General features: G+C 41.3%; 2 protein-coding genes across 5 annotated transcripts in view; one reads left to right on the plus strand and one right to left on the minus strand.

Annotated features, from left to right (window-relative positions):
* Positions 1 to 23,077, minus strand: part of CTNNA1 (catenin alpha 1) — a 120,193-nt gene that overhangs the window by 42,806 nt on the left and 54,310 nt on the right. For both annotated transcript variants that reach the window (XM_069772639.1, XM_069772640.1), the window contains exons 8-9: positions 7,186 to 7,266; positions 6,164 to 6,316 (exon numbers count right to left, since the gene is read on the minus strand). In XM_069772639.1, coding sequence (XP_069628740.1) covers positions 6,164 to 6,316; positions 7,186 to 7,266 — 234 coding nt within the window. The remainder of the gene's footprint in view (positions 1 to 6,163; positions 6,317 to 7,185; positions 7,267 to 23,077) is intronic.
* Positions 15,315 to 22,842, plus strand: LRRTM2 (leucine rich repeat transmembrane neuronal 2). Of its 3 annotated transcripts, XM_069772641.1 has the most exons (3): positions 15,315 to 15,884; positions 16,223 to 17,427; positions 17,540 to 17,696. In XM_069772641.1, exons 1-3 carry the CDS (start codon positions 15,881 to 15,883, stop codon positions 17,573 to 17,575), a joined length of 1,245 nt encoding a protein of 414 aa, XP_069628742.1. In that variant the 5' UTR covers positions 15,315 to 15,880; the 3' UTR covers positions 17,576 to 17,696. The 3 variants fall into 3 exon arrangements, with proteins under 3 accessions (XP_069628742.1, XP_009916364.1, XP_069628743.1); XM_009918062.2 differs by having other exon boundaries at positions 15,323 to 15,884; positions 16,223 to 22,842; XM_069772642.1 differs by having other exon boundaries at positions 15,329 to 15,884; positions 16,651 to 22,842.

Below are 23,077 nucleotides of genomic sequence, written 5' to 3' on the forward strand. Positions count from 1 at the left end.
TTAACATGGTCACCATCCCTGGAGGTATTCAAAAAGCATGTAGACAAGGCACTTCAGAACTTGGTTTATTGGGAATGGTTGATGGTTGGACTTGATCTTGAAGGTCTTTTCCAACCTAAAGGATTCTATGATTCTATAGTTTTCAAAACCCTAACCTCATTCACCTCCAACTTCTACACCCTTCACATCCCCTTTGGCGCAAATGTTTAAAGACCAAACCCCACACTCTCAACAATCATCCAACATAATGACTGCCCCTATGGAAAAGGTATGGCAGAAATGCCTCTCCTCTATGTAGCAGCAGCTAACCGGGATGATTTTCAAATAAAAAAATGTTTCCGAACACCCCAATAGCTGTCCAGATATGTGAGGGTTCAAATTCATCTTCAATCACTTCATCTCTCCCATCAGTTTCACTGTCAGATTACTGATTACCTGGCTTCTCCCATGTGTATTTACAATGAAATCTGGATAGAAAGATTACCCTGAAATCTCTTATTCCTCTTCCAACGTGATTTTTAATCTCTACCAGCATTCTACAGACCCCTTCATGCATAATTTGGTGTAGCATTAGAAGACTGGCCTCAAAAAAACCCTTACAAGAACAAAAGTTATCCTATTAAAAGGTCACTTGCCTTTACTTATGTATGATAAGTATATCCAGTTTTGCTGGAAAATGGAAGAACTTTTTTTTTTTTTAGCTAAGGCTTTCCTACTTTACTGATTATGAATGTAAGGAAAGCATGTTCTATGAGTAGAATTTAATTTATTTATGAATTAGTTGACTAATAAAATGAACTTAAAAGGAAAGTGTATCAGTTCTTGAAGGGTGTCAGACTTTAGAGGGCACATTAGAGTTATACTGGTCATTTACTAAAGACATCTGTTTCAAATTGCTGCCAAGGTTATCTATAGACAAATTACAGAAAACGTGGTTGTTCTTTGGTAAAGACATTTTGCTCTCCATCTTAAAATAGGAAATTAGTCTCAAGTTGGACTAACTTTGCCTCTCTTCTCCAGACCATGGCGCAAGGACATTTCCCTTGTAATACACAGTTACCTTAAAAATAAAAGCAAGTAAAAGACAAACTTGAGTTTGCAGATTTTTCCCCCCTGTAAATTAGCTTACTGAACAGGAAAAATAGGTGCTCAGATACCACAGTAATGACTGATAATGAGTCTAGCCTGGAAAATGCTGAGTTTTGAGAGATTAATATACCCAAAGTTCAGAAAAACGTTCCAAGTCAATATTTGATTTGGGTGTCAAGTGCTATGCTTGTCTGCATTTTTCACCCAAGACACATCGTCTCTATCTTTCAGTACTGATATGCACCTTTGATGGCAAGCATGAAGAAATAATATTTAAAGAATAAGCAAAGCCAGTCCACTCCCACCTCCAAAGATGCTAGTTTTATAAACTTCCTATAAACTTTGGAAATCGGGTGGCTAATAGACACAAAGGATAATCTTGTGACACCAGATTTATTTCTAGATCTGGTGGATACTCCCATTCCATGCTTCATTTTTAATAAATGCGTAAGATGCACAAACACTGCATATATACCTTTATCACAAAGGTAACTAGCTATGTCCAGGTAAGTTATATCTCATGAACAGAGGATAGGCAAGCCTCAGTTTTTCAAAACCTTTGCTGTGTCTGAAGTCCAAAAGCTAGCTATTATTTTAAAACCAAGCTATGTTTTACCCACTTCAGATTTTTTAAAAGCCTTTCACATGTAAAAAATCTGCAGCTGTTAAGACTCTCTGAAGAATATATAGGCTGTAAGGATGGACAAATCAGGACAAATTGTAGTAAAAATGTTGCAAGTGTGCAAGGCTTTGGGCTTTTGGAAAGTGGTATTTTTAGACCGAGGTCTGAAGAATTACTCTAGGACATCAGGCTAAACAGTTAGGGCAACAGAAGGGGAAAAGTCAGCGCAAGAGGCTACAGATAGCTTATGGAGTTGCAAGTGCCCAAATGTGATTCTTTCCAAGCAAATAAATTTGCAGTCGGCATCTGTTCATGGGTTTTCACTGAAGATGAGAAAATCATCTCTCCATATGCAAGATACAACCCAGTGCATTAAAAAAAGGCACAGAGCAGTCTTTTCAGATAAATTAAGGCAACTGGAAAAAAATTGATGCTTATGAAACATCACTGAGAGCTTTTGCCTCCCTGGTCTTACCAAGTTTGTCTGAGAAAGAGACTTAAACACAAAATTTGAGAAAAACATTTGACACAGGGGTACTGGGTTCCAGAATAAGATAAGATTATTCACTGTTTTTAAGGAATTGCAAACTCTCCCTTACCAAAATATCCTTCAGCAAGCAAACAGCTACCAGAAGATTTTAACCTGGACTCTGTCCTCATCTACCTTTTAACTATCTAATTTCTTAAGGTCTGAGAAACTTTTCCATTAAAACTACACAGTATACAACAGCGACAAACTGACAACCTCTTTTTTTTTTTTTTCCTAAAGCATTCAATAGTGTAGCAAAAGTTTCTTAACATTTATAGCTTTTTCACTTTCAGACAATAGCCAGAAGTGTCACTGCAGTGACTACAGGGAGCAGTAAAAAGGCAACTGGTGCACAAGCACACTTCAAAGACTGGGAGGAACAAAAAGTCAGCATGGTCCTAAGTGACATCATTGAAAATGAGCAGCAAGTTGCAGGACAGCCTAATTTCTTCTAGGGAGGAACATTAAATCTAAGGGTGCCAACGCCAAGCTGTCTTTCCTTAACAGCAAAGTTACAGGTTGGAGAACCAAGGCTACTTTACCCAACACTGTAAAAACCACTGGAACGCAAGTACTTTACAATCTGTAAATTAGGAAAACTTTCATAGTTCACAAGTGAATTTCACTTTTTCTTACACTGGTTTGTGTAATGCTGTCTCTTCTGTTATTCTTGTGTGCTGCATTTAAATTGGCTTCTCAATTCCTGAATTAAACTCCTTTAACAAAATTCAGGCAGAGTGCTAGCTAGTTAATGGACTGTTAGTAGAGAGCAATTTTGAAAGCTATCTTTGAAAGGTATTATTCAACTGAGAAAAGTCTCATTTTACTATTTTACTGTTACTCAGTTTTCAAAACACAGGATAAGGGCATTAGTATTTTACTACACGAGAAACAAATTAGATGGAAGCCCTTTGGGACACAGCTTTGGTATGGTTTCTTTAGAAGATACAGACCCAGCAGGCAAATCAGATTTTTGTGGTAATTGCACCTTTTGGTCAAATTTGGCTGCCTGGACTTTAGGAACCACAAAGCAGACACACTCTGCTGCCAAAAAAGGAGTGTTTCAAAATCAAATTACCCAAAGCATGTGCTTGCATCTCTTTACAGCTACTTGGAAAGCCTGTAAACACCTCTGCACTGCAGGAGCAAGAACTCCCCATGCTAACCCAGAGCAGAACCAGCACTGCTACTCTTCCCATCTAGCCAACACCTGCAACAGTTTAGTATTAATAAATAAATAAATATCACAGTCCCCTCTAGTGGCTGGTTCACCAGGAGGGCAGCACTGACTCCTCCTGGTCACAGGACAAAGGGGTACTAAATCCAAGGTGTAAAACATCTCACTAATTCAGATGGGGATCTTCTGAGTCACCTAGTGCAGAGCAGGTGTCTTATGTGTGCTTCTTCCCATCGCTTAGCATTAAAGGAAAGGACATGTTCTCTTCTACATCTAAAACACAGCAGCCTGTCAATCACAGCGTGATACACAACACAGCTTCACTCTGCGCTGCAGCTGTTTTGTCACATTTGATGTCTTGAGTCACTCAGCAGCATTTCTGAGGGTAGTTACAATAAACTCCCCAGCACACTTATCTTCCACTGAAAACAGGTGGAAGCAATCACTTCTCATCTCACCAAGTGGAACATCTTCTGTTCTGCTCTTACACGATCTTTTATTGTTTCTCTGGATACTTGTAGTTGAGTTTTCTGCCCAAGAGCAGAATCATATGGGAACTTGCAAACATCCTTCTCCATTCTGACAGAGACACACCGAGACATTGTAAGTGCAACCCACCCCAACCTGTCTTCCTTCACAGTAAATTTGACATCACATACGACTCCGCAGTGGCTCTCTATCCCCTTGAGACAAAGGCTCTGCAGGAGTATAATACCCTTCTGTTGAAGCTAAGCACATATATTAATCCATCTACATTCATGGAAGAGGTTTATAAGCCACCTAGATCATGCTACTCATAGCTATAGTTACATTTTAGACAGCAAAAGCAATAAGCAAGCCTTCAAAAAGTTGTTGCAGCAGCATATCATTTTAGCAGAACCTTTTGATGCCAGTCAGAAATATTGTTTAATGCATACTTTCAGAGGAATAGTCTTTCTTGAAAGACAGACTGTTTGGCTGAATAGAGGTTCTGTAAAACTCATTTGCAGCTTGGCATTTTGCACACAAGGTAAGGTCTGTAAAAACTGCTCTTACATCCCAGTGAGGACAGCCACCCGTTGCTTTTCAGATGGCACACATATTCTGAAGGAGCAGGGAGTAAGGGCTCACCTAGCAAGAGCACGAGGAAAGCTTGTAGACAGAGCAGCACAATTACACCTTTGTAATTATGCCAATGAACTCCACGTGTGGACACCACGCATCCACTGAAGAGGTGGCAGAATAGGTACTGCTATTGTTATGCCAGTCAACAACTTCTGTAAACAAGCCCTAAATGTAATTTTCTAGATAAATTAGGCTCGCAACACGAAGAAGGGAAGCTTTAGACAAAGCCCACTTCAAAGCGTTTCCACCACTGCGCATGGAACAGCTGTAACCTGCTGTCGAGGCAGGGCACAGCAGCACTGTCTTCCGCCTGCTGTTTTGTCGAACGTTAGTTACTTAAAATTTAGAATAAAATAACTTTGAAACTACATGAAGATGGCATCTACACTGAAATGCAGCAGGCCAAAGGTGAAGAACACATACCTTTGAAGAATTCAAGATCTTAATTGCTTAGACAGCAACCCTGAAGAGCTGTACTAGCTTGGTGCACCCTAGACTATGGGGCAGTTGCTCACCACACTCGAGCCCCTAAGGCTTTAAAAAAAGTGAGAAAAAAATATCGGGCAAGAGCCAGAAACTACTTTTACTGATGTTCAATAGTCTTATTATTGGGTAATTTAAATCTGTCAAGTTGTGTGAAAGTATTCCTGATGAGCCTAGGAGGCACATGGACTCAATTATAAAATACAGTGATACTAAGAGAGCAAAAATACATTAACCAGTATCTGACTGTTCCCAGGTAGCTGCTGAGGTTAAGCACATGCACCAGCTGATGCCTCAAAGCATGCCAAAGTGTACAGGAGTAGTTTTTGAAGTTTATTCCTAGTGGCATGTTTCTTCAACAATACCTATAGATGTTTGTTCCTTGCCATCTAGCATCAACAGGCACAAAACTCTCATGCAAAAACAATGGCAAGAGGACAAGGTTACCAATATGTATCCATGAATACAGGGTATGAACCTATGTTGCTCTTTGTAAATGCACTACCTGTTGGAAAACTGTTACCTGTATGAGTAGGCTAATGATCCTTAATGCATTTTAGTTAAGACAGGTTGGTCCCATTTAAGCTGATCTTCCCATAGATTAGCTTTAGTCTTCAGTAAAACCAGGTTGAGAACCTTTGGGTTTTTATTAGAAAAAGGTGACAGGGATCAGTTTTGTTGTTTTTGCAAGTTTTTTTGTTTGTCTGTTGTTTGCTCTTTACACAGACACAAGCAGGTTTTCATTCTAAAAGCCTTCACGTAAGAGGCCTGTTTATATTCAGTGGTATTTTACTGAAAAGAAAAAACCTCCAGGCTTCAAGCAACAGGTCCAATTGTACAGCAGGACAGTCATGCCATAGTCTACCTTACTCCACATCAGCATCTCCAATTAACAAATCAAGTAAAGGTAACAGCTTGATATACTCACATTGTACAATATCTAAAACTACATGGGCAATGTAACAGTACCTGCTGCTTTTTGATAAGCTTACACTTTTATTTAAATATTAAATTAAATTTTATTTAAGTTCATTAAATTTTAAAAAGCAAATTCATTAGAGAATTTGCTATTTGTTTCAACAGAGTTGAAAAATGTGTTTTGCCTAGTCTTGTTTTAACTTAACTAGTGATAATTTAATTTTAATTTGTACCATCTTACCTCAATCAATTTGTTGGCATGTTCACGGAAAACCTGGGCATATTCTTTAACTTCTTTTTCATTCCCATTCTTGGCAGCTTCAATCAATACTAAAAGCGGAACATTTGTTTCCAGAAAAGAGTCTGATACATGGTCCATAACAGCTTTGCGGAGCTAAAATAAAAATAAAAGAACGAGTTATTTTTCAGTAGTGTTCTACTGTTGTTTTCCTTTTACTGTATTAATACATAAAGCTTAAAGTACTTTCGTCATTGATCCTTCTTCCTTTGTGTGACCAAGGCTTTCCCTGCACTGCCTTGTCTATACGCTTTTTGCTTCAATTTAAGTTAAATCTCCTTAAAAAACTGGATTAGTTATGTAAGTGCAAGTCACCAGTTTGGCCACAAATATTGATTTAGCAGCTCATGTTGGTTTTGTCTGAGTAAATTTACTGCTTTCCCTCAGCTGATTAAACAACATGCTGATTTAACTTTTTTATTTTTCTACTAGAATAAAAACATTTTTCAACAAACTTGATCCATATTCACATTTACTTGAAAAGGGGAATACATCGCTTTAAAAAACAAACAGACAAAAGATTGATGTTATACAAATACAGTCCTCAAAGAAAACAGGCTGAGATGAATACCATCAGAATTATAAAATATCCCTGATTATGTTTAAAATCCATAAAATGGGAGGGTGGTGGGTTTTTTTCCATTTTTTGAGGTTTTTTTTGTTTGGGGGTTTTTTTGGTTGTTTTTTGGTTTGGTTTTGTTTTTTTTTTTTTAAATGTCTCTTGCCACGAGGATGGGTCAAGAATTAAACATCTTTATTACACAGTTAACAGGGGATTACACTTCCACCCCATGCTTCCCTGTGAACTAGGCTCTGGAAGCTCCTAGCTCTTAATTCACTAAATACAAGCAGGCAAGCCCACTGCCCCTAGAAACAAATTAACAGATAACATATCTCCATAGAGGGCAAACATGCAGAAATGCACTCATTTGCCTCAACAAGTACCAACTTCATATACTAATTACCTGTCTTCGCAAGTCTCTGGTCTTTTTGGTCATTTTATCAATCGCAGAGTTCAGTGCATCGCTTCTTTCTTTGCGTCCAGCCTGAAAAACAAGAGACAAAGAGGTAAACAGGTATTCAGGGTCTCAACATAAAACTAGTATTATTCATTTTGAGTACACTGTCAGCTTTTTTTTTTTTTTTTAAGCGATTATGCACACTAGAAGTAAAACCTCCACCTGCCTGATAAAGCACTCTCTTCCTGGCTGGTTTGGGCAATACAGTAACATCTGACACCTTAAGATTCTACCTTTAACACTCTTCAGCTTGCTTTCAGAAGAAAAGGATGGTTTCATAAATCTAGATATCTTTTTGCTCTTTATCAGCCGGAGACCACATTTGACCTCTGAATTTTAGATTTCTCTTTTCTGCCAGCTCTGTCAACCACCCCACGGCTGGCACTGCATTGAACCCAGAACAGCACTGCTTCAACCCTCAATCTTCTACAAGCCTCGGCTGTCACGATCACCCAAGGCCAGTGGATTGCACGCAAACATCTCACCTGCTGCCTTCAACCTACAGGTATGAGCACCATGCAAGCAGTCCACAGGGCTGCCTGTCCAATACAACAGTGCTCCCTTACACACCTTCATACCCAACTATCACAGAAAACTGCTCTTGAGCAGTCAGTCAAAAGCCAAAAATCAATTATCTTAAAGGTAGAATCCTTACAAAACATTTGTCAGGGATGAAATCCAACATTTCAAGTATCCAGGCCCACCCACTGAGAGCTGGATTTTGCCAAGGTTCGATACAGCAAGTTTCGCATTAGCCCTGTTGTTAAAGAGGGCAAGGGGCCAAGAAGCAGTGGCAGCTTCTCTCTTTATAAGCAGACACTGGGTTGAAAATATCCTGATTTGTATCAAATTGGGAGTGTTAGATGAAACAATGGTGGTGGTCTGGTTTTGCTGGGAGTTTTTTCTGTATAATATACCTTATATTAGAGCTTTGAAACATACTTTATGCAACCACAATCCAATTTCTGAAGTTCTAAGCCACGATCAATATAATTATCCTGTTGAGAAGAAAAACCATTTAGCAGCACTAAAGTAAGGATATGCCAGTTATCAATTCTCCAGGTGACAGGCTGGTTTGAAATACCTGGATGAGCAGCTTTGAATCTAAAACATGGAATCCACGCTACAGCAGAAATAAAAATTTAACAAAATTGGGGGGGGGGGGTGTTAGGATATTGTAAAGTCATTACAGTTTAATGAATTATTGAAGATTTGTCACCTCCCTGATCAAGTAATTTGATTCTCATCACAAAAGGTAACTGAAAAGTGACTGAAATGAAAACCAGGAGCTCGTTCTGACTACGCCACAGCCTTTGGCAGACCCAGCACTGTCCCGTTCTTCACCCCACATTCAAAAATCAAAGCCAAAGTCTCTAAATAAAGTAGAGATTAATACTACTTATTTATTGAACAGTTTGCTGTTCCCATGCTTGGTGGATATGAAAACCGAAATGCAGTTAGGCTAGAAAGTGCCCGTCCAGCTTGCATTGAACGTGAATGCTTTGTCCCAAGCTGCAGCTCTGGGCACACTGGTGGCGGTGGGCACTGCCCGCACCCTGAGGCAGGCAGCAAGCTACTTGCAGCAGGCGATTCACCTGAAAACCTGAAACCTGCCAACTGGCAGCACACAAACTAAAAGCCTGCTCTGAGACATAAACCTGCAATTGCAGCTGCTTGCTCTTTCTGATGCTTTCACACCAGTTTACCTATTGCAACGTGACCATTTTACTGAACCCATGGTACCCCCCCGTACACATGGGGGTTTTTTTCCAGGAATATCTTTGGATCCAAGTTATATACTCATCTATTATGTAGAAAGCCAAACATTCAGCTATTCTAAGAAGTGCCATTTTACTTCTCCCTGGGTGCCCTTACGTTACCATTTTAACACGAAGCAGGAGCATGCTTTTGAAGCGAGTCCACCCATCGCTTCCACTTTGCTGTCCCTGGCTTCACAGCCCAGAACAGCCTCAGTGCACGAGGACCAGATGCCTTTCAGATGAGAGAAAAACCAAGAGATGGCTTCTACTAATGGATACTCAGTTCACGAGATGAGACCACAGCCAGTCCTATGTAAAATGCCCTGAAAAGCACGCAAGGCATACATTAGAGCCTAAGCAGCACCAGTTTCATACTGTTCATCCATTCCTATTAAGCTACACCATGTACTAGCACAGAAAGAGCTGTATAATCTAAACCCATTAGGTTTTAAGCAAGGTGGTTCCAATTTATTTCCACCTTGTTGGCATTCAGAAATTTTAGTACAGGAGCTCGTCAAAAGTATTAACAGAATTTCCTTCTGAAGGCTGCAACATAAAATGCCCTGCTAATTTAGCTGCAGTAATTTAACAATTTAGTGCATATAGCTACTAACCCGGCTCCTTTGTTAGGGCTGGTGCAGCAAGGCAGAAGAGGACAAACATGATGGATGTCCGCACCTCTGTGGCTACAGAGACCCTGTTGTCATTAACATCTTAAATCATCACAGCCCATTCTAACCAAGTCCTGGCCCGGAGACAAGGATGTCAAGTTTTGCCCATCTGTAGTTTCTTGACCTTTTTTGCAAAAAATGAAACATAAAGCACTAACTGTGGGACCAATTATGCCCCGTTAGCTCCGAGTGGAGGCAGTTAGTGGGACAGTGGTTGCTGGAGCACATGAAGAGCCACAAAGCCTGCGGCTGCACAAACCCTCCAAGGCACACAAAAACACTGATGATCATCCCTGACCACAACAGTCACTTTGTCCAGGCTCCCACACGCCCCATGAATTTTACCCACTGGTTCCACTCTACAGCTCAACAAGTCCTGTTTGAGCTAGTCTCTCTCTCTGAATTAATAAATCATGTTTTAAAGGCTCCAAGTGACAGTTTACCACACCTGGGTAATTTATTCCAGTAACCAATTACCCTTACTATTAAAAAATTGGTCCTTGCTTCTAGTCCAAACTTTCACTGAGAAGCCCACTAATGATTCGGCAGCACAACACATCCCAGCTATCAGCTTCTCTTATCCACGGGATTAGGAGGACTCACAATAGCAAAGCCTGAATATTCAGATTACTAATAGGATTTTTAGATATTCAGCACAAAACTCTGCTGAGGGAATCACAAGCTCTGCAGTCAGTAAGCAGCTAATAGATTCAGTAGATTTAATAGGGTCATGTCAACCATGTCAGTCATTTTGCAGCACAATACCACAGCTCTGTCCAGTATCATGGATAATAAATTTAGCCATGCTGCAAATTTACTTTAAATTAAATCAGATCTTTATCAAAGAGGCTGGAATTGGTGTTAAAAATTGCTCATTTCTGCCACCCCCCCATAATCTCTGCTCTTCCACCATCATTGCTACCCTGCTTGGAAAGCAATACAAGCAGTCACTGTCACATCTTTGCTGTTCCAGCTCACACAGCTATCCCCACTAGGGTTTGTTTTAATGGCTTAAAGCAAAGAAAGGGCATTTGTATACAGGGAGGCAAGTGGAATCACCATCTCTGTCACCAAGCATTCCCTTTGTAGGCCTGCCATCTGAATTAAAACAAACAAAAAAAACCCCTGAACCAAGTTTTTCCTACAGCTAGTGATGTTAAAAATGTAACCCCAACTGATTTACAAAGGTAACAAGAGCACGGTGGTGGCAGTACATGAATGCTGTCTTAAAGCCACCAGAATCAGCGGTGCATGTATTACAATGAGTTAGTCACAAAGCCATGTTTTTACAGCTAAATATCAAAAACTTTCATTGTTAATCTCAATGGTTCATCATCAGTTTAGGTTAAGCTAAGGCTACAGAGCTATTGAGAGAAACAGTGCCTCCTGCCCGGCACCAGCTCTCACAGCGCACACACCCCTGCAGAGCCCAGCATCCCTCCCCGCCAAATGAGCACCCAGATGCGAGCCAGATGTGCCACCACTGTGTGATTGAGAGTCACCACTGCCCTGCCTGCCACCCAGCATGCAATTACCTAAAAAAGATGGTTCGCAGAGAGGTTTCTGCTTCAGATAATCTGTGAATTGTCTTCTGAGCTGTTTGTACAACAGGCAGCGTCATGGTTAACGATGGTGATTTAATAAGTGAAAAATGAGTGCTTGGCATACCTTCCTCTGGGCAGGCAGTGGCAGAGGCAGTCGTACGTCAGTGCGCCCCTGCTGAGCGGTGCTTCGTGGGGAGGCAGGAGATTTAGTGCTCAGATTCAGTTTGTCACATGCTTCATTTCTGCCTTGACACCTAGCCTAATTACATGTCTACAAAGGATAACTGTCCATACCCCTCTATTACCATGATACAAGGGCTACAGGCAAATTCTAGATAAAGCAGTAGCTGATTCAAGACCAGGAAAGGTAAGCAACGAAGTACGACACACATGAATTTCAGTGGTGTTTTCGTATCTGAGGTCTGATGGTTGAGGAAGCAGGACTATACACTGGTTTGTTGCAGGAAGGAGTCTCCCATGGTGAGCCCATAGCTCACCAAAGCACTGGGGCTGCACAGTATCATCTAGGGTTCAGCAAGAACCTGAATCAGAATAAAGATGCCTGCATTCCCCCTCCTGCACAGCTTGCCATGCCATGCTGCTCCCACCCCGACATCCCTCCCCACTGCCAGGCTGCAGCCGTGGCAGCCCCATGCTCCCCTCAGCGCCCATGGAGAGGGGAAGGGCTGGCTCCTGCACTCATCCTGGCACAAAGAGGAATTAAAATGTGCAACCAGTGCCAGGGGCAGAGTGCTGCCAGAGAGGGAGGTGACAGTCACCATGCTACACCACAGCACATGTGTGTCCTTTCCTCCCAGGAAGATGACACCTGGCCTATGATACCCTGTTCCATCCCTTCCACCGCCCTTGCCCAAAAGACCTCTCTCTGCAGCTAGCCTGAAGGGCTGGACACATCTGTTGATGATGCATCACTTTGGACATGCGCTTTTCTCATGTGTCCACTTCTCAGGGCTCACTGCTAACCCAGCTCCATGGCAGTGCACCCGAGTGACAGTATGTGCACGGTAATTGTACAGCCACATGTCTGTGCTCGTCTCCTTCACCTCGCAGCCTTACTGACACAGCACAAAGGCTCTCTTTCAGCAAAAAAGCAGCAAATACTCCTGTGATCCCTGACATGCTAGTGTCCAGCAAAAACTAACGCAATCATTTCTTCAGGCAGAAGGGTGAGCTGTCTGTTTGCATGGTGCCACACACGTGGCTGCAAATCCCAGCTGCCCCAGCCTCGCCTGCAACTCCAGGGCTTGCCATCCTCCAAGCCCCCAGCACAAGAAAGTCACGCAGCCCACATCTACATCATGTAAAATTAGCTTATTTGTTGTTCTTAATACACTAGGAAGGCTTCCACAAGATGTCAGCCTAACTAAATGACAATGCTAGCCTCAGGGTGCAATTCTACTTTTCCAGCACATGCATTTAGCAGGGAAACCAGTTCTGCTGCTGCTGGAGGAGCAGGGTAAGGGAGAAGCCCCTGAAAGGGTTATTTGGTCCTAGCAAGCTTATTCCTGAGGTGGACACGCTTTTTTCCCCTCTCCTGTTGCACATGATGATTCAGGCCATTACTTCAAAGTGCCCATTCTGGCAGAAGTCCCAAGATAGCACTCATAGGTGGTTTTCCTCAGCATGCAAGCGAGTTTTTAGTCTCAGGTGAAATGAAATTGTGTGAGTTTTGTGGGCAGCTGGGGTTTATTCCCAGCCTACTGTACCTCAACACCCCAGGCAGCTCCCAAGGAACAATGTGAATATTACAGCAGAGTTCTAGACTTAAGAGAATCAGATGCATGCTTCTGGTAATATCTGTTATTTCACAAGCGCACAAAAAAAGTGCACATGTTTCGCTAAGAAAAGCGCCCATAAAGTTCGCGTTAACAGTTTCCCAAACAGGAAACTCGCTGGCAAGGTGCTAAATAGCCCTTGTTTGGTTATGGGCCAAAGAGTGGAGAGCTTTAGAAAGGAAGCAACTTACCGTGTTTGAACATTAACTCTTAACTCTGTGCCAAATTACACAATCTTGATGTGGGAGGAACCTACCAACAGATACTGATGCAAAAGAGCAAAATGTTTCTAAAAGATACCTAATTTCAGTCTCCTGGTAATAGCAAAACCAGATAGGACAGGAGAGGAGTAATATTTGACCTTACAGCCATTGTAATTTTCTTAATTACACCCTTTGGAACACTGTTTTTAAATGTTATGTTATCATATTTAAATGTTATTAAAATTCAAATCAACACTTCAAATCAGGATTTTACACCAGATGAGCTGCTATGGGAAGCACAACCACAGGTACTTCAGTGCAGTAGTTCCATCAGACAGCTGGCAACTGACAGCTAAGGCTGGATTTCAGCTTCTGTACTTTTTGTACAGTGAACACTAAATGTGAAGAAACTCTTTAAATAGGTTTATGTAATTTCTTTGCATGTATTTCTTTCACTCTAGAACAAATGTGAAAATATTTACTATGGCTGAGCAATTTAAGAAATTTATCTAGCATTTCCTAATTTGCTTTATCATTAAAGATACGTACTTTCCTGATGGGTTGGAGGTGGGGTTTTGTTGTTGTTTTGCTTTGGTTTTGGGGTGGGTTTGAGGTTTTATTTTTGTTTGTTTATTTTTAAAGAGTTCATGTTCTGCATCCCTTTACTTTCCACTTAGCACTTGCCTTCAGCCTGCTCTGGACAGGCAGTCAGTATTACAATTATGCCACAGGACAGTGAAGGGAGAAGCAGGCAGAAAATAAGTCTTAGTTTAAACAAGTACCTCTAAGGAACCAGAGCTTAATAACAAAGGTAAATGGCCATTTTACTTAAAGTCTTCTTTTGACACAATTCATCACCTTCCTCCATCAGCATGGGAAGTTTGTTGTTCTCAGCTCATCCCATATCTTGAGGTTGTGATACCTCACCGCTACAGAGTGAACGTTTTCACCTGCCTTCTACTACATTGTTGCTTTATCTCTCAAGGTGAAAATAAAAAAAGCTTATTCACGTTGCTTGGAGTGGGAAGCTAACACCCCCCTGCCTCATCCACATTGAGTGAAGGCCAGAGCAGCTGCTCCAAAGGCTTTCCTGCACATCCATGCAAAAATCCCCAGACCCTAAAAAAAGTGTAAATCGTCTGTACATTTACCATTTACCCTCATAAATCAGCTGTCCCTGAGGAGAGTTTGCTCCAGATAAAAGGGCAATGAACTTTTAAAGCCAGCAGCCATGACAGCACATTTGCCTCCTCCACGCTGGGCATGCATGCTCCAGCCAAAGACCAGCTCGGCTGTAACAGCACAGACAGCTTTACAGGGTCACCGTTTCTGCAAATGCAAATTTCTGCAACTCTGAAACACACAGGATAACTGTTACGGACCTACCCTGCAGCAAGATGCTAATAGAAGTAACGTCCCCCTTTTACAGGGGGGCACATAACACCAGAATGTAATTGGTGACCACAAGGAAGCCCTCAAACTGCTCTGAGCCCCGACAGTAAATGCCAACATCACGATTTCCTCTCCTGCACTCCAGTCCCCAGGAAAAGGCAAGTACAAAAGCCACCGTTTGGGGGGTGGGAAAATAGATTTTTCTAGTTTCATAACTGCATGCTGTCAAGCTGGATTCCAATTAAATCTTTCCTGTGCCCTAACACAAGCTTTGCTTTTTCCAGAAATTTCTCATCGCTTGAACACTCACTCCTGTCCTTCGCTCCCAGACTGTGTGCTGTACTTTCTGACACACCACCTTTACCTAAATGACTGTTCTCTCCCTTTACCACTTTTGCAGGGACCACAGTCGAACACAGTTGTTATGCATAGCTTTAAGCTGCCAAATCCCTCTCACCTCCGTGAAAAGCTGGTGCTAACCAGCACTATTCAAACTGCGCATACTTTGCATCTAAAAGTTCCTTTTATGCAGCAATATTTAACAGAAAACCGGCAGCAGCTAGAACTGAGGCACTTCCAACCGCAGCTCTGCGCCGCTTTTAATACCAGCTGAATACAGCCAGCACAGATGTAGGAGGGGGGGAGCGGGGTGGTGCAAGTCTTTCCTATTCCTTCTACTGCGGGGACGAAGGACTCCTACCGTTGGATTTTTTTTCCCCTTCTGTCAGTGGTCTTTAACACGATCACAGTATGCACCACAATGCTTTAAAACAGCAAAGCTTCTGGAAAACCCAAACAAAAGGAACGTCACCAGGTGACGTCAGCCTATATACAGCACTGTGTGGTCGCAGCGCATAAGCAAATCCATTCTTGTACCGCTTCCCTGAAAAGCTTTTCAGTAAATGCACTCATGCTACTACAGGAGCTTCTCTCAGCAATAAGCCACCCATCTGCCATCAACAAGTTAGGACTAAGGGAAGCCACAGCTGCGGAAAGAGAAAACATGAGCTTCAATTAAACAGCTGAGCAGCCACAGAGGACGAAAACTTGTATTAAGCATTGATTTAAAAATCGCAGACCTGTCAGAGAAGATCAAGCCAGTGATTTCAAAAGGAATATTCCAAGAGAGCATCGTGGATTCAATTTTGCACTAATATCAAAGGACACTAAACCCAGTAAATTATTCAAAGGCTATCTTACATTAGAGCCTTTTACAGACTCACCGCGTTGAGTCTAAAACTACGACTGAATGCAACCTCCAATGTACTCAAAAGAATGGGTAAGTTCCTGCATTTCTATATACCTTGTATAATGAATGACCAGCTATGCTTTAAAGGAGCAGTTAGATGCTAAAGCAAATTTTTCTGCACTGAACCTTATGAAAAAAAAAATGTTTTCCGATTGTGACACTGTAGTCCTCCGTAATAGAGATAAAGACTCATCCTAAGTGTAATATCCAAGTATTCTGTTTTTTGTAGTAAGTTGTTTCTTGCATTTAGAATTAGCTTGTCAGAAATGCATGGCAATGTTATCTGCAGTGAAATCTTCCATCGTGATGTTCAAAGTGTACTGATAAGGCTATCCTATCTTGTTGTTTTCCTAAATTATATTCTGCAGGCTTACATTTCAAGTGGCCATTAGGGGCTCGTATGCTGGCAGCACTATATGCAATGAGTATGGTTTTAAAAATGCTGCCTGCCTTGGGCATGGCTTGTCCACCAAAATGTCGCTGTGAGAAGCTGCTCTTTTACTGTGACTCTCAGGGGTTTCACTCAGTGCCAAACACCACTGAAAAGGGCTCGCTAGGTTTGTCACTGAGGCACAATTATATTTCTGAACTTGAAAGGGATCAATTTGCAAGCTTCAGTCAACTTACTTGGCTTCACTTAGATCATAATCAAATTGCAACAGTCAGAGAAGATTCTTTTCAAGGACTGTATAAACTTAAGGAATTAGTCTTAAGTTCCAACAAAATCTTTCATTTGCCAAACACAACTTTTAGCCAGCTGCTTAACCTGCAGAATTTGGACCTCTCTTTTAATCAGTTATCCTCTCTGCACCCCGAGCTCTTCTACGGCCTTCGCAAGCTACAGACCTTGCACTTGCGTTCCAACTCCCTGCGGACCATCCCGGTCCGCCTGTTCTGGGACTGTCGTAGCCTGGAGTTCCTGGATTTGAGCACAAACCGCTTGCGAAGTTTGGCTCGCAACGGATTTGCAGGATTAATCAAGCTGAGGGAGCTTCACCTAGAGCACAACCAGCTGACAAAGATTAATTTTGCTCACTTCCTCCGGCTGAGCAGCCTGCACACGCTCTTCTTGCAGTGGAACAAAATTAGCAACTTGACATGTGGGATGGAGTGGACTTGGGGCACCTTAGAAAAGCTTGATTTGACTGGAAACGAAATCAAAGCCATTGACCTAACCGTCTTTGAAACTATGCCTAACCTTAAAACCCTCCTAATGGATAACAACAAGATCACCACTCTGGATTCCAAGATCCTAAGTTCACTGACATCCCTCACCACCGTGGGCCTCTCCGGCAATCTGTGGGAATGCAGCCCAAAGATCTGCGCCTTGGCCACATGGTTGAGTGGCTTCCAAGGTCGGTGGGAGCACTCCATCCTCTGCCACAGCCCCGACCACACCCAGGGAGAGGATATTCTGGATGCAGTGTATGGTTTTCAGCTTTGCTGGAATTTATCAACTGTTGTTACGCCCGTGGCTACGACGTATGCAGCTCCGACTACTGAGTACACGAAAAGAATAAGCTCTTCTCATTTCCATATGGGCGACAAAGAGATTCCAACTACGGCAGGCATGGTCGTTACCACTGAAGAACATTTCCCCGAGCCAAACAATGCCATCTTCACTCAGAGGGTAATTACAGGAACAATGGCTTTATTGTTTTCTTTCTTTTTTATCATTTTTATAGTGTTCATCTCCAGGAAGTGCTGCCCTCCCACATTAAGAAGAATTAGGCAGTGCTCAATGATTCAAAACCACAGGCAGCTCCGATCCCAAACACGGCTGCATATGGCAAATATATCAGACCAAGGACCATATAACGAATACGAACCCACCCACGAAGGACCCTTCATCATCATTAATGGCTACGGACAGTGCAAGTGTCAGCAGCTGCCGTATAAAGAATGTGAAGTATAATACCTACATGCCATCAAAAATTAAATCAGATAAGTAACCTATTTTAAAATTGTAGGGGACCTACATCAGATTCTAATTTTTACAAATGTTGACATAAAGCCTAATTTTCCAAGCTACTTAATGGAAACATTGTTTATGGAGTGGTGCAGTATTTTTAAGTTTTTTAAAAAATAAATCCATAATATTTTCAGTGTTAAAGAAGCAATGATTACATTAAAGTTGCACTCCTAATGTTTAAAAGTCTAAAAAGATGCTCACCTCAAACTATGTAAAATGTTTCATGTTATGTAATTATATGACTGTGTGTAAACATTTATACCCAAGTCTCCACATTCTACTTTTTCTAATGAAAACAGTCCGAGGGGATGGATACTGGATATCTGTACAGAGATCTGCGGGGGGACATACACTCCGTTTGTTCCACTGCAGCTGTAGGATCCCAAACACTCCAGCTGGCTCCGTTCACTTTAAAGGCAGCCGTGGAGGAAGATTTTCCTCCTCTGATAATTTCACTCCAGTAAAAAAGGGGAAGGAAGAAAGAAAAAAAAAAAGCAACAAAGGTCCAGGTGGGGATTTAAGTGCATTGGGAACTGGTGAATTTATTTTTAAATACAGTTTTCCTATCTGCATATTCATAGTTTGGCTTGCTTACATGGACCTTGCTAAAGCTCACAACAGATACAGAATGGAGCAGTTCACACGGTCACAAATTAGCAGGACGATCACAAATTAGCAAGATGACTCTCCAGGCGCTTACAAAGTAGGCAGTGCAGCTTATTTAGGAAGGCTCAGTACGACAGGATCGATTCTAAATATTAAGTGCATTCAATTCTTATCGGCTCTCTGGTTTGACTTGATGATGCTTTTCATGAATTCAGGCTAATTACTTACAACTATGAACAAACAGCATTTCAACACCTTTTCATGTGTAAATACCCTTAATGCAAGTTTTTCTTAATTAAAAGTAAATATCAACCGCGAGGTTAAGGAGAAGAGGGAAGGAAGGAAGAAGCCTCTCTTTGTCCCCCCACTGCCCCCCCCAGCTGAGGCTTCCTCTCGCCTAGAAGCTATTTTCATGCACTAACTCCACTGGTTTCTTTGGAGACAGAATTAGCCCCTGTAATATAAGCTCTCACTTGTCCTCCTCTTCCAAAATGCAAGGTAATTACCAGGTTGGTTTTGTTTTTTGGTTTTTTTTTTTTAAAAAAGTACCTTCTGATAAGTATAAGTTAGGATAATATAATTAGTTTATAGAATAGCTCACTGAAAAATGTTTCATTTCTTGATATGGGACAGAATCTAAACTAGTATGCCGTTGAAAAAATCTTGTATAAATATATATACACACACACGCACCTCGTTCTTAAGGAGTAATTTGGTTTCTTTAGCCAGAAGTACCATATTGCTATTTATACTATACTATGAAATTATATGTAAATATTTGCAGATCTATGCAGCAGTGGTGGTACTCAGATGCCACAGGGGCGGGGGGGTGGGGGGGTCTGCAAAGAATTACATTATTTTTAAGTCAACTGCTCAAATATTGTAAACATTCTAACCAAAGCTAAAAGGACCAGAGGGATGGAAATTTTTTTAATATATATATACACATGTATGTATAACTGAAAAAAAAAAGTGTTGTGTCCAATGCTGCAGTGTTAAACAATTACCAGCATACACCGATGAAAAAAATTCCTCACAGTGTTGACATACTTTGAACAAATCAGTAATTACAGTATGCTAATTGTGTTGTACTAAACTATTCTGCAAACTTTTTAAACAGAAAAGTCACTGCATAAAAGTCTGTTTGCTATTTCACTCTGCTTTTATATATCTGTATTACCACTTAGTGAGGTATTTAGGGTGCAATTATACAACAGTTTGATGTTTTATTGTGAAATGAATTCGTCCAAGGCAACTATAGCAAGATACGTGTGACTTCTGTTAAGATTTTACATAAAGATTTTTCAATTACTGGTTTTGAAGATATTAATTTGCATTATTTTACTTTTACATACAGTGCCCTTATTATAAAACAAATATTTTGTTTACTTCCTGTGACTCTGTACTTTAATGGAAGAGATTCAGTGAAGCCTAATGGTTTTCCATAGAGATACGTTTGAACCCTCGTAACTGTTTATACTGTGATGAGCTGATTTACACCTATTCTAGAAAATCAATTACTGCTTTTAACTGAATACAATAAATCCTGTGGGGCAGGTGGACAAAGAGCAAATATTCTGTATGATTAAATCTCACCTGAGCCAGAAGGCCAGACCTAAGCTGATAAATACAAAAATGTATTGGCATCCAAGGGTATTTAGCTGCTTGTAGAAAGACTTGCTTCATTCCTTACCACGAATAAGCGCTCACAGCTCTTCCCTTACATCCAGGCTTTTGCTCTGCTCTGGGCAAATGAGCACGCATCACTGCCTCAGCAGCAACCTGCCCCTGCCTGTGCACCTCCCTTACCTCGCGTTAACCAACACGATGGTCTGCACCACGGGAAATTGGAAAGCAGACACTTTTGGGATGATTTTCATGTACAGCTGTAGGGTACCAGCAGAGACAAAGTTATAACTGAACTCATTAATTATACTGGCAGCCAAATAGTCCGTCTACACTATTATCAACCATCAGATGTCAATACTAAACTCTGATGTCCTCAGCTGCATTTGTAAGAAGGACTTCCACCTTTCTCCTCCACGCCCAGCAGAAACCCTTGCTGTAAGACAGTTCAGAAGGTACCACATCAGTCTTCCACATGGTAACAAGACCTGGCCACTTGACTGAAGTGCTGAGGTTCCTCCCGAGGAGGTGCTTTCCCAACACCCTAGCTCTGCACTGAAACCCACTCCAGCTTTATTAGCTTATAATTATGCCCAGGAAGAGTAAAGACAGATGTTCCAGCAATGCTGGATTTAATCCTCTTCTCCACCCCAGCCACTCATACCAATTTTCCAAGCATTAAAGCACTGTCCCAGTGTCTCTCAAAGCAAACCCAGGCACCCAACTTCTCTTCCCCACCAGTGTCCCCACAGTTTTCACTGGTCCTGCAGTGCTGCCTTGGCTTGCAGACAGCAAAGCAGGAGGCCAGCAGACACAGCCTAGCACAGCACTGTTCAATTTTACTTTGACTCTCTGTACTACACACTAATACGCAGCCAATCTCCCAAATGCCATGGTTTATGTCTGCCATTTCCAAAACCATTTGTTGCCAGGTTCCAGGTGTAAGCAAAGCAATTCTGCAAACATTACATTTAGGGTAACAGGTATCATAAAACTCACAGAATGTCAAACACTAGCAGTGAAGTCAACTTGAATTCCCTTAGACGGACAGCAAACAGCAGGCAAAGCCATCACTCTACACAAGGTACACAAGGACATGACCAGGGGCTGTTAATTTGGGGTTTTTGTTTTCTTTTTGTGGGGTTTGTTTTTTGTGTGTTTTTTTTTTAAAAGTTACTGTCTTCCATTCTCAATTGCTTGTAACTCTTTCAGGCAAGGAGGGTATTGTAATAATTGCATTACTCAGCAGTCTCTGATTTTGTTTATGGAACAAGAACCATGATGGTTTGGTTCAAATTAATTGTATTTCGGTATGAGTACTGGCTGATGACAAGAGGTTGTTAACTTGCTCTCCCCAAATATCTCTGTTGCACAGCCTCAGTTTCTACAGATACTAAATGGCATCATAGGTGCTTCACCACCTCTAGGCACAGCCTCATTCAAGTGTTCAGGGCCTTTTAGAAATCAAAATTTCTTCTACTGCTCCCGAGATCCTCATCCCATCCAAAGATCTCCTCCAGCCATCTTTTCCTCCTTCCTACCCTAACATTGGTGAAATGCAAACCTAGCAGTAAAAGTTCAATTTTTGAGTAATCGTACTGGAACAGGTCTGAATTAATGCTTTCAGTTCCCTTCTCATTAGTTGCTCTGCATTAGATCATTGTTTGAATGCACACAACTAAAAATTACTCGATAAAGAGTAAAATGGGCTAGCGTTTAGTGTCCAGCTGAAGTGTTCCCCTGCACAGAGCTCCCATTTCCCATCACATGGAAACATAATTAATGTCACTGTATCAATGTTTGGTTTTGTTTTCTTTGTGCCCAAGCAGAAATTATCTGATTTTTTTCAGTGATAAGCCTAGCCTGCATGCAAATCTAAGCATCTGAGCTTATGTCCCATTACCTCCCTTAGAAGACAGTGGCCTATTGTTAACATGTAAAATCAGAAAATCCAGTGGCTTTAAACCAGAAATCTGCACTACACACTTATTTTTTAATGTGTCTAAGTTAATTTCTGTACTACTTTAATGAAAATAAAGTTGATTTAATTTCGTGATCTGCGTAGCTATCAAAATCCATCTGTTCAGACCTATGAAATCTACCCAGAAGCTGAATTTCATCTTTCTTATGAAGTTTTCCATAAAAATTAAAAGTTCAGAGAGCGCTACAGTATTTCTCCTCCCCCCAAAAAGGAACAAGCAAGAAAACAACAAAAATCAAAGGCAGTTGTACAGCAGCCACTCCTCCCTCCCCATGCCCTTTCTCCATTGCAAAAAGTCCCATACACTAAAAGTGTGCCGGGCTTCGCTTTTTAAGCCATCATGCTAGCAGGATGCTTAAAAATTATTTCAGAGTCAGCTGGAAATTCAGCATTTCACATCTTGTATAAAAACCTTTTGAGAAGTATCTGGGGAAAGGTAACAGAAGCTTTGATGGATGTAATCAAGCCTCAAACAGGGCAAAACTTGCGCTAAGGGCGAAACACCATGCAGCTTGTGCACCTATGGTGTTATCACTGAAAAGCTACACCTCCTATCCTTCAACCACTCCTTTGTAAAAAACCAAACAAAATCCACCCCATTTTTCTTTTTACTAATGAAAACATTAGTAACTGAACTATTCTACCAGCTTAGCAACCAGAGATTTTTAAAGAGTCCTAGATGCATTGTGTTTAAATTATGTTTAAAAGAGCCAACATCTGGTGGGAGGGGGTGTAAGTAATGGAGTAAAATGAAGTGCAGTGTACAGAAAAGTTTTGTTATTAAAATTGTGTATACTGTAAAACTGAATTTGCCTCTTTCTTCCTCCCTTTTCAAAGCCAGTCCATTTGCCATAATCATATCAAATACAGCACCTTCTGTTTTACTACAATAAATGAGCTGGTCTGCAAGGGTTCTTCCCAAACAAGACATCTCTTGACTAGCAGAAATTATTTATATAAGCAAGAGCAGAGAGTGAAAACCAAACCAAAGCTAAACTCTTGGCCCTTGAGACTGAAGCCCTGGGAGCACCTGCATCA

This window comes from Haliaeetus albicilla, chromosome 27, assembly GCF_947461875.1.
Source record: "Haliaeetus albicilla chromosome 27, bHalAlb1.1, whole genome shotgun sequence".
NCBI classification, from domain to species: domain Eukaryota; kingdom Metazoa; phylum Chordata; class Aves; order Accipitriformes; family Accipitridae; genus Haliaeetus; species Haliaeetus albicilla.